Source organism: Diadema antillarum, unplaced genomic scaffold, assembly GCF_040938485.1.
Source record: "Diadema antillarum isolate AM-2024a unplaced genomic scaffold, OU_Dant_1.0 seq00002358_RagTag, whole genome shotgun sequence".
Lineage (NCBI taxonomy): Eukaryota > Metazoa > Echinodermata > Echinoidea > Diadematoida > Diadematidae > Diadema > Diadema antillarum.
In genome coordinates, this window is record NW_027272972.1 from 45,464 (window position 1) to 62,567 (window position 17,104).

Genomic DNA, 17,104 nt, shown 5'->3' on the forward strand with positions numbered 1-17,104 from the left:
ATAAGACAATAATTATCTTTTGCAACTGCCAAAGCTGTGTCTGATGATATTCAGCAATTCCTGAAAAACTAAAAGTTTGTGTTCTATTATCTTGGATCCCCCCACCAAGTATTTTGTTTTACATTTTCTCTTATTGTGAAAGATGCATTATCAGTAGTAAGAACATGTTAATTATGACATATGAGTAGTAAAAAAAAAATGATAATAATTTTGGACAAGTGTTACAACAGCTTGAGTTGGAGAGCAATTTTAGGCAGGAGCTTTCATGAACATTTTTAAAACTTCCATGATATGTGGCGAGATACTGCTTTTTAGCTGACATGGTAAGTTGCATTTTGATGGACTGACAGTAGTGAATGTTATATGGACTACCTTACTTGTAGGCTTTGCAGTGAACTGAGATTGATTCAATGGAAGAACCATATATCCAATGACCAACTCCCTGTGAACCCTACATTTTGTTATTTATTTACTTATTTTTTTTTTAAATTACATTTGGAAATTAATGCAAATCACTTCATTTATAGGTGAAGAATCTTGAATTCATTCCATGAGGTTTCCTGAAGACCAATTGACAACAAGTGATATGTAGATTTTAAGTGTACATTTGTGGAATGTAATATCTGTATATTATGTGTCTTATGTAGTATCTGCAAATGTTTATACATGCAAGTAATCTACGATTTCAGTTTAAAATGTGTATGATATGCACATGTACAATCATATATATAATGGTTAGACAGAGTTGTGTTAACTTGTGTTGAAGATCTGTACCTAAATGTTTGTATGTTATGTAGCATTAGACCTCCATGTGATATGTGTAATGTAAAATGTGTATGCATATGTATAATCATATATAACGGTTAGAGCATATGCCCCAAATTTATGTATCTATGTACATATTTTATTTGTTGCTCAGGAATGTTATATACTGATAAGCATTGTATAGGAAAGCTAGACTCTACTTACGGTGAAAACTATGCAGCCAAAATGGATGTACTTAGAGCACTGGAATTATTTGGTCACTTTTATCACAGTCAAAGCAGTGATGTTTGCATGGTGCTGGTAGCATGAATGACTTTGTCGGTTATTGCGAAAATGACATGACAGTTTAGAATAGTGCATTACAGATCACGCACCTATCCCAGTGAATGAGACGTATTCTTGACATGAATTTCCAATGCAAGAACTCTTGGTCATCTTGTAGAACTGTGTGCTTAGAAGGAATGAAAGTAATGCAGAGTTGATTCAGACAATTAGAAAAATTATTGTAAAAATGTGATGTTTACAGTAGTACTGTTGTAACATGTGTATTACATGTATGTATCATGTTAATATAGCTTTGTAGATAGATATTGTTACAGTTTATGTGAACTTGGATGGTATTGAAAGGGTCATAAGAAAATGTGTCACAGACTAGGTTCTAAAGAGAGCCGTTTGCTTTGTAGTGCCCCATGAAATGAGCCCTTCAAATATAATAAGTGTTATTTGTACATCAAATGTTTTTGTCGATCTGTCTAAATTTCGTACAAACATGTCATAATTCAGAAGCAGCAGCTGTTGGTTGCTCAACGCTCCCACTTTTTTAACAAAGGCAATACAAAAAGTAGGCCTACAGTACTTGCGGATTATGTGGATTCTTTGCACAAGTCATTCATTGAGTCTACATATTGATTTTTGCGTGCACATTTGACTCTGTACTACGTCATGTATAATGTTACCAGTTACAGACATTGTTTTGCATTAAGGAATAATATAATAAGGTCTTATTTACCCAGGGTAGCCTCTTCAATGTTGCCACTGCTCTACCAGAGGGCCCTGCCATTATTATTAGCCTAGCATTGCCAGGTACCCATTTATACGCGTGGGTCGAGAGGGACGTGGTGGGTAAAAACATCTAGTCTAAGCACTGGGCGGGAGAGCCACTGGATGGGGGACAAAAGTAAACTCAACCCCAAAAACAAAACAAAACAGAACTAACTCAGCCATATGAAAATTCTCAAAATCACTCAGTCTTCTTACCACATCAATTACCAAAAATAATCTAATGCACATTAAATCAAGTAATATATTGATTAATAGACATATTATGTGTCTGATACAACACTGTCTGTGGGGAGTCGATAGTCATAATTGAGACATTCATTCCATGGAAAAAAAAATGTTAGAGTTTTCTTTGAAGTCTTTTAAGTAGAGAAGTAGCCATCTTGAGATAACTTAAATGCCCCTGCACGTGCACAACCAGAACTAGGCAAATTAGGTAAGATATGGGTCACATAATTAGTGCAGTTGTCAGTGGGGAAAATGGCGTTGCTAAAATTGTGAAAATGCAATGCCACTTGGACTCACTCTCACACAGGAAGCAGACAAATCAAGGAAGCCAAACATGCATTTATATTGCATAGTCAAACATGCATGTATGTTGCATAGCTAAAATGCATGTATAATTTTATTTTAATCATGTAGTAATACCAGCGTAAGGTATAACTTTAAGTGCAATATATTTTGTATCATGTAGAAGATATGACAGTCCATTACCATCTTGACAATTCCAACAGAGTAATTTTGCAGGTGTATGTACATTTTATGTTAAATCAAAATCTTTTATTTTTCTTATGGCATCTTACTTTCACAAGTTATATGTTTATATGACTGTTATGAATGTATATCTGCATACTGTATTGATATAAATTCTGATTGATCTAACGTGGTGTTTTAGTACTTTGTAATCATTTGCAATTTGGTGCCAGTCACTGTACACTATATTTTACATAAATAGTTGGTGAACAGTTTTTCTTTGCGTGACGTATAAGCTGTCTTGGCTTCCCGGGCTTGGCTTTGACTTTAAATTCAGCAAAGGTGCTAGAATAAAGCAAGAACAATAATTGACAACCAGTAATGGGAACCAGGCATGGCGACCAAGGTTGTTTTGTAGGAACCAACAGGCACAAAATGGTCAAGAGAGTGGACATCCAGGGAAAAGCTGGTGCCCAAACACACACACACACACACACACACACACACACACACACACAAGAACACACACAACTTATTTTAGCTCACTCCGTTTTACATGTCTGAAAGATTTGTGGAAGAAAATGAGAAAGCTATATTATACACTTGGCAAAAAAAAAAAGAAAAAAAAAAGACTTTTTCCTGTTCATGTACAGTATTTCACAGAAGATTTGGATAAAAAGCAGTGTGTCATATAACATATTAAAGATAAATTAATTGGCTTAACAACCTGGTTGATTAATACAAAGGGGAACTTTAAGCATGAGTTAATACATTCGATTTTGTCTTCCAAGGCACATGTTTTAAAGTAAAAAGTGCAGAAATTGACATTTTGTCATTCATTTGTATATGACATTTATGATAGTAATAAGAAAAGACCAATCTAAAACATTGAGAGACATTAATGAAATGGAAATAATGTCTGTTTTCTTGTATCTTTATATCCTCAAACAAAAACAAAGTGGGGAAACTAAAATTCAAATAAAGTTGGGAATAAGCCACAAATTTGACGAAATGAACAGAATTTTATATCATTCTTTTAATATAGGATTTTGATTCATGAGACAAATTCAAGAACCAAGTAATATCTTATGTTTTCCAGATTTGAAATAACATTTAAAATTTCTACCATTTAATATAGCTTGTTCTCTGTTACTGTAGTATTTGAATTTGGATTTGACAGAGTTGAGATAATTCGTCATTTTCTTCCTTTACTTTTAGCTTTACTTTTTGGGGAACAAGGACATTATAGGAATCATAGTTTTGTTTTTGGTTTTGGTTTTTTGCAAGTTAATGCGTGTTTCTGATCGCGTTAAATTTGTCTTGTTTTAATTTTTATATGGAAGGGACATTGACTTACGCTTGTATGACAACTGCATTTTTGCAATTTTTACCTTTGTGCTTTGGAAGAGAAAAACGAGTGTGTTCATTCATGCGTGAAGTTCACATTTTTATTGACCTACTAGGTAGGTAGCAAATTGAATTACCTTTAACATGGTATATATAACATTAATGTTTAGCCCAATGATTTATGAGAATGTGAACTTGAAACAGTGTTTACTTTTTCTTTTTCTTTTTCTTTTTTTTTTTTTTTGCTGAATGTACATTTGGAAGCAAAAGCTGCCGGGTTCTTTTTTTTTTTTTTGATAAAATTAACAAGAATAAAATTGAACACCAAAAATCAAATTGGATTGAACTCAGGCGGACTGGGGACTATCAAATATAAGACAGCGGTATATTATTGGACCGATTGATACCGATTACAATATATACCACTAAATACCGATTTACGCGCTTTTCGAGCGCACCTTCAAAACAGTGGAAAACAAAGCAGTCATGACAACATGAAAGCTTAAGTCCGGGGCTTCCCCAATATAATAGGCCTATCTACGGCCATTTTCATGCTAACTGGATTCAAGGAACTTAACCCTTTATGTCACTGCCCCGCATCTTCATCAGCACAGTTAGTAATCCATCCAATCTTGATCTATTTTAGTTACAAAGTTAGCAAACTCCGTCAAGCGTAGAATAGACACAGTCTAGCCGGAAGGCCATGGTTTATAGGGAGTATATGTTTCATCAAAATTCAGTTTCCAATGCCAATTTGCAAGGAAAGCACTCTAGCCTGTGTGCCATTCAGTGAACAAAGCACATTAAGGGTTAATATATGAACTATGGGCATATGAATGGAATAGGTTTCTTGTGTGTGTGTGTGTGTGTGTGTGTGTGCGTGCATGTGTGTGTGTGTGTGTGTGTGTGTGATGTTCTTTATTCCGAAGGTTCTATATTCCGAAACGCACAAATTCCAGAATAACTTAATTGTTAATCCTTTAATTCGTTAATCCGAAAAAGAAAAAGTGTTATCCGAAAGGTTTCTCGCGTTATTCCGAAGGTTCTCTTATCCCAATGCATTGCTCGTTATTCCGAAGATTCGTTAATCCGAAAATGAAATAAATTTCGTTTCATCCGACAGCAAAAACATACTTGTAACTGACAAACAAAAGGTGCGTAATTACGAACTTTCGAAATTATGAACCTTACTTCGTTTTCGGATTAACGAACCTTCGAAATACCCCATCCCCCCCCCCCCACGCGCACACACACACACGCACACAAACTCAAGTGGTCAACCATACACATATTCTTATAATCTATCCCCTTATAAGAAATGGAAAGGAGTTAGGATTTTGACCCCTTATAGTGGGCATTTGGAAAAGAAGAAATGAAAATTACCCACCTTCACAGGCTTTTGGAAGCTATACAAGCTAGCAAAATTACCCCCAAATGAAACAAGAGTGCCAAGGTGTCTTCAATTTCAGCACTTGGCATGGACAGGAATGTCTTCAGGAACTTTGAAAAGAAGGCCAGCCCGGCCTGTTTTAATTTTTCAGCAAATGTAAACAGTAAGCACATTTGAGAGAATCAGGGCTAACACCGAACACAAAGAAGCCTCACACTTTTCTTTTTCCGTTTTTTTTTTTCCGGGGGTTTGAAACTAACCTAATTAGGAACCCTATTTCAGGATTGTTGGGGAAAGATTTGAAAACTTCCCCTTAGAATTAAAAATATTACGGGAGTCGAAATCTGATCCGGTAGACGGCGAATTTCCTCTTGTTGAGACGCTTCATTTTAAGGTTACAGGTAGCTGTAGAGCTATGATATAGTAGGCCTACTTATTCCATGTCGCTTTCTGCCATAGCACATTAATTGTCAGTTCGTCACACAAGAATGTGTAATAATCGGTTGGTGTGTTTTTTTCACCAATGGCTAGCATTCAGACGGTGATCCTGAACTTCAAGTTTAACTGACTTCAAGGATAAGCTCTTGCCCCTCAAAGGGATGGTATATACAATTAAGTTTTGGTTGAAAAGGGGATTCAGGTTTTAACTTTTTGCGTGCCAAGATAATTAGAAACTATATTTATATGAAATATCAAAAACATGCCATATAGGCACCTACTCTTACAGGAATTAGGAGTTTATTTTATGAAAATCGGTTTTGAAATGGCTAAGAGGTCAACAACAACAACAACAAAAAAAAAAAAGGTCCTAGTAACAGGTGGGTCATATTACCTTTTAATAGGACGACTCCGTTTTGCTTTGTGTTTTTATATCTCAGTCATTTCAAAACCGATTTTCATCAAATAAACGATTTCATCTAAGAATTATATTCTCTCTCATTCTTTAAATGAATGGTTTCCAATTATCGTGAAAAAAAAAGTTAAAAGCTGAGTCACCATCTCAACAGAACCTACATCATCCCTTAAGGCTGCGTTCACATAGAAGTATTTGGTATTCGGTATTCGGTATTCGCTATTCGAGCACCGAATACACCATCACCCGCACCGTCAACTCACCATCCCATGTAGTGAGGATTTCTTCCTCCTACATCGCAGTAAATCTTATTAACAATTTCTAAACTGCATCAGAATGTCAGTCTACATGCTTATATTTGCTAGCGGGCAAAGCCAGACCAAAATTGTCTTTATTTCATAAACGAGAGCCGGTATACGCTGCAAGAAAATCGAACAAGCTCGATTCCCACTTTGCTATACTTTTCGCAGGTATTCGGTACTTTCGAATAGTGCCCTCTTATGTGAACCGGTGTGAGGAAATCCTATCGTTCGATTCCAACTATTCGCGTGCCCTCGAAAAACGAGCCCGAATACCCGAATAGTATACTTCTATGTGAACGCAGCCTTATGAGACAAGAGCTTATCCTTGAAATGAGCTAACCTTGGATCACGGTCTGAACGTAACTTAAGCTATGCATGATGTGATACACTCGACGAAATTTTTAATGCTTGTTTGCATAACAAAAGACCTTGAACTACTCAAGTGTATTACTACCAGAATCTTTTAGGTATCGTTCAAGGTCTTATTGTCTATTGTTGACATGCCAACTCCTCTGCAAAGTGTTATGTAATAGAATCAGGCACCAGAGTACATACCTTCATCACAGCCCTGTCGCTAAACACAGCAAGTCGTTTATTGGCACGACGTCTGGTCGGGCTACTGGAGTACCAAAGAGGTTCCTCTTTGCAGAGTACCTGTACTCGACAGTTCCTGTCAGGTAACAGAACCCCACTACTTGACGGGTCAGGGTTGAGAAAGACACTACTAGTAATACAAACTGGTATAGTCTTAGTAGACGACTGAGACAGATCGAATGCATAGTGTTCTCGTCTTGAAGGTGTCTTGTTGTGAATCGGACAACCGAAGCGCATTTCGCCAAATTCAAATTCGCAATGACCGCTCCATCATCTTGCCCTGATCGCGGCCGGGATCGCAACCAGGCCGGGTTTTCGGTGATCAAAGTCGTCATCCTTCTCTTTCTTCAGTCAAGCATCTGTCTCGGCATGGTGAAGACGGTTGGGGTTCTACTGCCCTCCATGAGTGTCAGCCTCCATCTGAGCGCCACGGACACTGGCATAACTCTGGGCCTATTTACTGGGCTGACGGTTTGTCCAGGTAGAGTCTAAACGCGGGACCTTTAATTCCCGCTCCATAAGCCAGTTTGTGGTTCCAATTTTGCACTGATGAGCAGAATTATATATCATGGTCATTTGTGCCAATAGGACATGTTGGTTTTACATTCACTGAAATAAGCTTCTGTGCTGTAGTAATGATTATTCACTAATCAATGTAAAATTAATGTAAAATTAATGGTTTGCACTTGTCAACACATGCGTGACACTAACATCAGAATTGGCGAACAAGTATTTGGCAAAATTAATAGAAACTGGTTGTTTAGTACTTTATATATTCAGTGCAAAATAATGGATGGTTTCCGAAGTGGTGATAATGACGGACCATCAGGTCACCTGGTCCACGCAAGTTCACTTTTTTTTTTTTTATGACTGCTGAATAGACCGTTTCTGTAATTTATTACAATTTATGGATGTTTTTCTTCCAACAGCCTAGTAACGAAATATTTCGCTCCTGCTCCCTATCCCGTAAAGTACCCTAGGAATGAATCTCCAGTAGTTGCTATGTATAGGTTGGGCAAGCCTCCAGCAAGCTTTATTGGTTTAAAGGGGCAACCTTTTTGAACAAAGCATGCATAAAATCTGAATACATTATACACAGAGCCGGTCTGTTTATTACATTGTTACTTCGGGCAAGTTACATGCAATATAAAATTTTACTTGTAATGTCGCTTTGAAAACGAGCGAACTAAGTGCCTAGCTATAAACCAGTTCCTAATTTACATGCACGTTGGTACAAAATAATGACCTTTCTTTTCTTTTCTTGGTTGGTTGTGCACTTAACATAATTACGTCATAATGCATATACTGTAAGCTTGCCCGACGTAACAATTTACGGTATCCATGTTCAGACAACGAATGAACTTGAGTAGACCGCAGGTGACCAGAATGGTCCGTCAAGTTGATGGGGAAGTATCCATTTCTTTGTTTTGCATATGAGCATGCTCTAACAATACAATTTCGGTTAATCTTGCCAAAGTACCAGACCTGCTGGGGCCCGTTGCATAAAAGTTACTATCATATAACTTTGCCATCCAATGGTAACTTCCATGGAATTCTTGATTGTGATTGGCTGTTGAGTACTGTTGCCATGGTAGTTACCATTGGATGGCAAAGTTACCATAATTGTAACTTTTATGCAACGGGCCCCTGTTGTCGGGTGGATGTGCTGCAATATGGCAAGCATCTTTGGTAAGGATAAAATGAATAAGCACTGCATCACTTTGAAAAACCATCATGCCTGCTGCATGGTACAAAAGACCTTTTTTTTTTTTTCTGCTCATGCGCAAAGTGGAATTACGAACTGGCTTATAGGGCCTAACTAAGAAACAACGACAAAAGATCACCCACGTGCACATTAGCTAAATCCGAACTAGCTTATTAGTGTAAATAATATTCTTGAACTGCTTTATATCATTTTCACATTTGGATGCATCTCCACTCTGTATAGATATGAATCTATTAAACATGTACTTTTGAATATAAATCTATTGAACCACTATACACTTCAGTGTTTTGCTAATGTTGATGGACTGAGCCTCAATAACATAACGATGGCATAGTGGAAAATTTTATTCATGTCAAATCTGTATGCACCTATACCAAACGTGATAACAAATAGTTGTTCTAGTCTAGCCGCTGGAAAATGTCAAAACGAATAAAGAAAGTGACGCGCTAAAACCATTGATATACTCACGAGACTAGAATTTGCGGTATAAAGGCCTTTATACTGTACCGTCTTCCTATATACTCGTACACGTATGACTATATAAACAAGTCGAATGATTTAAAAAAATCGCAAAGGTGCTTTTAATCTGATAAGAATAAAAATGTTCGAAGGTTCCTATATATAGTTCAAATAAAAGTTGTGCGTCTGTAAGTCCTACAATGAAAGCTATTCCCCTATTGTTCTCTTTCTCTCCATTTCCTGTTACTGTATTAACACTTCAGCACCATTTCTGTCGTGTCTCTACCGACGTCTATCGGGGAATCATAGCCGACGCCTTCTCGTCATTGGAGCCTTCCTTCCGGCGTGTGGAACTGGCCTCACAAGTTTGGCGGGAAACAAAACAGTTAGCTACTTACATGGCATTGGCAGGTCCGACTTTATAGAATATACACGTGCTTCTTTGCTTGGCAAAACATGAACATTATGAACAGAAAGATCAACTCTATCCACATACATGTTGGTAATATGTGCAGATGATACGACGAGATTGTAAACACGACGTGTCTGTCTTGTTTACGACGAGAAGTTAAGATGCAACTCTGGCAGTAATTCAATAATAATCTTAATTATCCCTTCTTTGCCATATAATAAAGTTCTAAAAAACAAACAAACAAAACAAAACAAAACAAAACTCGATGACCCCTAGCTTGAAGAGAGCCGGGAAGAGAGCATTAATAATGTGCAAACTCCCGCTATGAAATACATGTACCAGTGACAGAAGTTTCCGTTTCGACTTTCCCAGCAGAATTGGGTGGGGCGCTCCATCTGAGTAAGGATATATATATTTTTTTTTCGGGACAGTCTTCTCATCCTAAGCCAGTCGACTTGCCAAGTCAGACCACTCCATCGTGTCTTCTTTGGTTTGACTGAAAGAATACATTTCGATTGCTATGCCTTTAAAATAACGATTTAAACAGAGAGGTTCGATGCTCCTTTTATTTATTTTTTTTTTTTTGGGGGGGGGGGCGGCAGAAGGAATAGTTTCAAAATACGTTTGATGAAACCGTGTAGTGTCGTGGAAATGTGAAAAAGCTGCACTCGTGTTGCGATTGTGACGTCATTGGGTGAACACACGATCGTATTACACATAAGCCTGCTACTATATTGCCATGCTTGGTGTCCGACGCGATCCTCATCAATTTGATCCTTCTTCATCCCCTCTCCCGCGTGTTTTCTTTCTACCTTTCAGGACTAGGTTAGGGCATATTGGCAATTTCTACAGTTCTGGAGCTGAACGAAAGAGCAGGTGATAGGTTCAACCGTCTCTTCATCATTGCAAAATCTGGTTACTCCGTGGGGATGATTCTTATTCCTCTTCTTGCGGACTTCCTGCAGAACATCTACGGCTGGCGGGGCGCCATGCTTATCCTATAGGCGGACTCCAGGGGAATCTGATCCAAATGGCCGCCGCTATCAGGCCACGCAAGCGGACGAGAAGCGCAGAAGACGTCAATGACGGGATGGCATCGGATGGGGACGCAGGCGGATCTGGTAATCTCACGAGCGATTACCAACGAGTAGCGAGCAGTGACATCACGAGTTCTAACCGCAAAACGCCGCAAGAAACACAAAAGCGTGATGTCGGCACAAGGAAGGCATCTTTAGAGAGTCCGGGGAGTAGTGGTGACCCGATGTTGACCATTGAGGGTGCTTCCACATCCGGGTGCGCTGCCCCTGATTTAACTGATGACCACATGCTTGAGGAATCTTCTGACCAAGAGATGCGTGGTGAGGCTGAGCGAGAACGGCTGTTGCAGGAGCATTCGAGCATCTCACTGGGAGAAAAGTCTGGAGAAAGGAAAAGTGCACTTCAACTCCATCAAGATAACGATATGCTTGGAAGCTTCGAAGGAAGATCATCGGAACGATGTGGAGATGACGCCACACTTGGGAAATGGAACAGAATGCTTCAAGCCGTGAAGGAGTTAGACTTTTATCGAGATCCGAAACTGGTTCTTGTACTCATATCGAACGTGCCATATGCCATGGCGGTCGGTGGCTGGTACTCCTTTCTTATACCCATGGCCATGGAGTGGGGCATCCCTCTTCTCCGGGCCCTCGTGCTGAGCTTTCTGCGCTGCGGTGTCCTACTTTTTGGTTCGCGTGTTCGTGGGAATGTGGGCGCGTCGACTGGAAAAGTGGGTGCTCGATGTCTATCTAGCCCTCACCGGCATCAACATGATCTCTCTTACTGTCGACATCCTCTTCTCAATCTACGCCGTGATGCTGGTGACGTCACTGGTATCGGCTCTGTGCATCTCTCTCCGGAGTGTCTTCATCTTCATCATAGTGCGAGAGATGGTCTCCAACGACAGTTTCCCACTGGCCGTAGGAGTGCTGGAATTCCTCTACGGTGCGGGCAGCATGCTTGGTGCCTACCTGTCGGGCAAGTATACAATGTACTGTAATTTGAATAATGATTGATTTCACGTTCACGTGACAATGTGTATTATGGAGGGTAGGAAATGCATGTACTCATTACAACTAAATGAAAGCAATAGGCGTTTTCACATCAGCCCCATAAAAATCCAAGCTCGAGATATTTTCCAATTTCCCCAAGTCAGAAAATAGCGCGCTATTTCGAAACATCGGGCTGATGTGAAAACGCCTAATGAAAGCAAAGATGCACTGTTCTTTGGCTCGGTATGTCTCTTTTGGTCAGTGTTAAAGCGTAGAAAGCGTTGGAAAAACAAACCAAAACAACAACAAAAACAAACACATACAATAAACTAAACAACAACAAACACAGACACCACACATCTCTTACGGGTCGTTCTTCGAAGACTTGCAGTTACACCATTCTTACAATAGACGCCAGAGCTTCTACTATTCAATTTGTTCGATTTTGAAGTGGCAAATTGCACTCTATACTATACGTATGTGTACCACTGAAGTCCTTTCCCCCTTGTTTTTTCCATATTTAGGTGTGATCGCGGACGCTTTCGGAAGTTTCGGCGCATCCTTCGTGATGATAGCCGTGCTCGAAGCCATAGTATTTCTGCTCCTCATCCCGCCAAGATGTTGCCATGGAAACAACTCAAGACGGGAAGGCAGTGACGATGGAGCTCCATCACTGCGCGGTGGTAACGGAGACGATGCGCGTAGTCAGATGTCTGGGGACGGACCGTTGAAAACAGCCGATGACCATTGAAAAAGACGCAATACTATTTTTGTGATTTCTTACCCGGCAAACTGTCGTTAGCAAAAGCGTAGTATTTATATTGCTAATTTCTTTTTTGTGTGCTCCGAGGACCGGAACGACGAGTGTTTCAATAGATCTTTTAGAGGAAATTCTTCATTACAATTGTAATATGAAAAGAAGAGCTTTCTTAAAACAGGAATCTCGGGGAAAGGCATGCCCGTCACTCGATATACTCGCTTTGATAATTGTTTGAAAACGATGTGCATCGTGAGTTCTTATTGCTTGCCCGTTTTTATCATTTTTATCATAGTGGAAAAATTCAGCGTGATTTGATCACATTGTTCCTGGTGACTCGCTAAAAATACTGTGTTGAATTACAAGTACACGTACATGAAAAAAAAAAATCATCTTTTGTGTTGTTCATTTTGACGCGTTCATGTCATCTGACCGCGTCGGGTTTATTTTCTTCTTCAGTGCACATTATCATTATTTTTTGTACACAGAAATGTACGGAATACAATTAGTTTTTTCCATGATCTGTTTAATCCATTTACAGTGTACACGCTGTCATCTAAAAGATTCAAAAATTGTACATGTATAATTGTATAAACAAACTCGCCTTGCTGAACTCGGAATGTTCGAGTCGTTTTGAGTTGTGGAAAACCTATTATAAGATGTCACTGAAAGAGAACTATTGGAGCAGGTTGCTGAAGATATCGGCGATTTATTGGCTGAAAGAACAGGGTTTTTAGAGGGTACATGTACAGGTATGACAATTTCGACCTTCTTACACGTACATAGTACAAACAGGACTGTACATGACAAGGTTCTCTTCCACCTCCGTGGTTATACATTATTTTGAATGTTACACGTGCAAACAGCTAGAAAAGACTGTTTGACGGTACAAGAGTCGAAGTATGAAGACATTACAACCTTAATTTTTAGACGTCCTTTTGTGCACACTGCATATTGTATGCAATATCACTTTGATGATTTCTTTAAATTCATACCTGTTTTCTTCCTAATTTCTATAACTTATCAGACACTTGCCACACATTTTCTCCCAAATAGGCTTACTTGAGGTGCAGTCGCCCCAAAACAAAACAATGTCCACTGTTACGTAATAAACAAGTCACAACCATAGAAATACAGTGTATGACTGAAATGAATAAAATGTTTAACTTGTCTGTTCACATTGCATGGATTAATATCAACTGATCTGCTGAAATCGTCATACCACACATTTTGGAATGCATATTATCAATTCAAAATATCATCGTGTCAAATTTTCTATCTAATTCTTGATTCTTTGTGATCAAAATATTTCTGTGCCAACTTCACAGGGATTAATTTCATGACTTCTAAGATATGGTTTTATACTCTCTATGTCAGTTTGAAAAGCGTGCAATGTGATAAAACCTGGCAATCCCTGATGACAATGGAATTGTACATAAAACTGCTCTTTTACATTACCACTCAAGAGCCTCTGTGTTGACACCTTACAGCATTCCTTGTGCAATAAAATTACCCTCATGTCGTAGATACAGCTGTGCATAAAATCAGTGCAGCATCTTCCTACTGAAAACAAAGAATCCACATGCACAATTGTATTTCAGTTTTTCTATGATGTACGATGGACTATTGACATCACATTCAGATTAAAGGCATGGAGACAGTGCACTTACATCTTTCTTTTTTAGCGTGTGACTAATTATTTACAAGTACAATATATTTGTGTATGTACAATCCTTTACATACTGAAAAACATTCATTTACATGCAGCTCGGACTCGTAATAAGAAAACATGTTTAAGCATAATAAATCATCCTTTCCTGCTTACTTTACAATTCAGAACATAGAAAGGCTAAGCTCTGTAACATTTCTACAAGACAAAAGGTTTATTGAGTGCAGATTGTACGCCAAACGTGGTGCTTTTCAAGCATTCTGTCTGTGCTAATTTCAAATTGTCCTCACCAACATACAATTTGAGCATACCACTTTCACGCACTTGCTCTGCCAAAATGAACAGTGCAAATGGAAAAATGCCCTGATCTACACTATAAACAATATTTCATGGCTGGTCAGTCAAATTAACATTCATTGAAAAAAAGTTTAAGTGTCCAATACCAAATAAACACAGTAATAAACTTTAGTTTTAAAAAAATGTCACAGATAGTAATATGAAAACAGAAAAGACAGTCATTGACAAAGTTCTTACTACATTGTATATTCAAAATGACACATTATATTCTATGCCACGGGAAAAGCAAAGGCCGACCTGGTGTTCAAGTTTACTTCTTTATGAAAAGTACTGTAAAGTAATTGTACACAAGAGCAGTTGATTTTTTTTTTTAATCAGAGAAGAATTGAGGAGTTTATCAGTTTTATATACATTGTATCTTTGCAGAATAGTGGCGTCGGTATCAATTGATTTATATTGATCGCTCTATCCTTTATCAATGTCTCAATTTCCCACAGACTGTGTAGAATCCTACTGCCTCGTGTGGGCAATGGAGTGAATGAGATGGTATTCTCCATTTCTTTTTTCTTGTGAAGTGGAACCTTGTTATAAAGAGGTTAAATATTTAGAGAAAATCCTCTAATAATAGTGTGATTAAATTACAGGTCCAGACTCTTTATATTTCTTTATTTTTGTACCCTGATCTAGTGAGAACTCTGATATACTGTCATGGTTTTAAGGTCTTGGTTATAACAAGGCTCCCCTGTATCTGGATTCTTTTTTTTTTTTCAAAGATTTTGCATGATCTATATACATACAATGCTAGATTATTGCAACCATAAAGTACTCTGGCGCAAAGGATATTCCTAGTAAATTCTTATAGCTGAATTTGTCTCATTAGTTCAAAATGCAGTGAAGACAGAAATGTATGCAAGCCAATGGTAGTTTTGTGATGTACACGTATAAGATCCTTACCTCGTGTAATTTGCATCATATACAGTACACTGTACATTATATGTGATTGCTACCTGGTACCAAAATTATTCTTTGAAGAGGTTTGAAATTATGAAATATTCAGGGTTTTAGTTAATCTTTACTAAAACTTTCATGGCTCTGTTTGTTTCAGATTGGTCTGCTCATCATGTGAAACTACACACAGAGTGGGTCTTCATGTGAAGTTACAGTTTCTTGTAGAATTTCAAAAAACAAGAACACAATGAGAGAGCCCCCTGTAATTGCTAGAAACCTTCTTTATGCATGTCATCTGCTGAGCACCTGCTAATCAGGGCCAAAATGCTGGCTTGAAATAAGTGTTAAATTAGACAAAATTATTCATTCACAAGTGTATTTACTCAATTGCACTATCTAATGCCCTTGATATGAAATTTTAACATACAGTACGACTTACACCACATCAACACTCATACTTGTAATGTACATAGTCACTGTCTTCTGTGAGTTGTGGTTGATGTATTCACAACACTTGGGACTCAAACGTTTCTCTTGATGTACACTGCATGAAGGTATAACATAGCACTGAAGTAAATCTTACTCCAAATCAACATGTTAACCTTTAAGGACTCATACACATCACTCCCCTGTGAGTTATGGTTAATGAATTCACAACATTTAGGACTCAAATGTCTCTCTCGATAAACACCACAAGAAAGTACTTCTAATACATAGATTGTAGGTACGTTCGATGAAAACAAGACATTTTCCAATTTTCCTATATCCATGTAGAAAGACAGGAAAAGCACACATACCATGATATTCTGTTGAAAGGACAGTTGTACAGGTAGTCACTTATATGTACATGGGTCTGTTTAAGGGTTTCACTTCCACGGAGGAGGTTTATTGGGTGTTGCTGATCGCCTGCCTGACGCAGACTGGGGTCTACTCCCTGATGAGGATCTAGGACGACTCCCGGTCGCTGACCCAGGCCTGCTCCCGCTGGCTGACCTCGGACGACCACTTGCCGAACCGGGCCTGTCACCAACCACCGAGCTTGGTCTCGACTCGGCCTCAAAGCACATGCTGCCCTGCACAGGCGGAGCCCACGTGAGGGTCGTGTTTCTGCGCCTGTCAGCTTTCTTATCAGTCCAAGGCGCTTCAAAGGAAGGCTCTTGCAGGGGCGCACCGAACAGCGACTGGTCAATGTAGGTAGGGGTGTGCTTTCTGATTCGGTACTTATTCCTTGTCATGGGCATGCTGGAAAGCTGGGGTTTAATGGATGGCGACACTTTCCTTCCATGTGGAGATGACTTTTGTTGGGGACTATCATTCCAGTCGTCTGTGGACTTCCGTCTGTCTCTATGGGACCCGAACAGCGTTTCATCAATGGAGGATTCGTGTGACACAAAGCGATACTTGTAGGACTTTTTAGGGTTTACATTTGGACTCTGTCTGCCCATTGACTCCCCTTGTAAGCTGAGTCCGGACTGGCGACCATCTTCATCAGTAAAACTGTATCTACCTGACTGATTGGCCATGAGTCTAGGTATGGAATCAGAACTTTATGAAGAAATGATGCACAAATCACAGCTGCTCATGGCACTTACTGTTCGGTGCCTATGGACCTCACACATGAGTTTCCTCCAATGCATTTTTCTTGTCCAGGCTATTTCAAAACAACTTTGGCACTTGAACACACTCTGAAAATAATCTTCTGTAAATTCTGTAGAAAATACAAGAGGGAGAGAGAGCGAGGGACAGAGAAATATTAGATACTTGCAATTCACTATAAACAAATATTTGTCTAACACAACTAAG

At 38.8% G+C, this 17,104-nt stretch overlaps 1 protein-coding gene across 1 annotated transcript; it reads right to left on the bottom strand.

Annotated features, from left to right (window-relative positions):
- Nucleotides 1-16,167: 16,167 nt before the first annotated feature.
- On the bottom strand, nt 16,168-16,824 carry LOC139714639 (RBPJ-interacting and tubulin-associated protein 1-like). The gene has a single exon (XM_071626319.1). It carries the CDS (start codon nt 16,822-16,824, stop codon nt 16,168-16,170), a length of 657 nt encoding a protein of 218 aa, XP_071482420.1.
- Nucleotides 16,825-17,104: the final 280 nt, after the last annotated feature.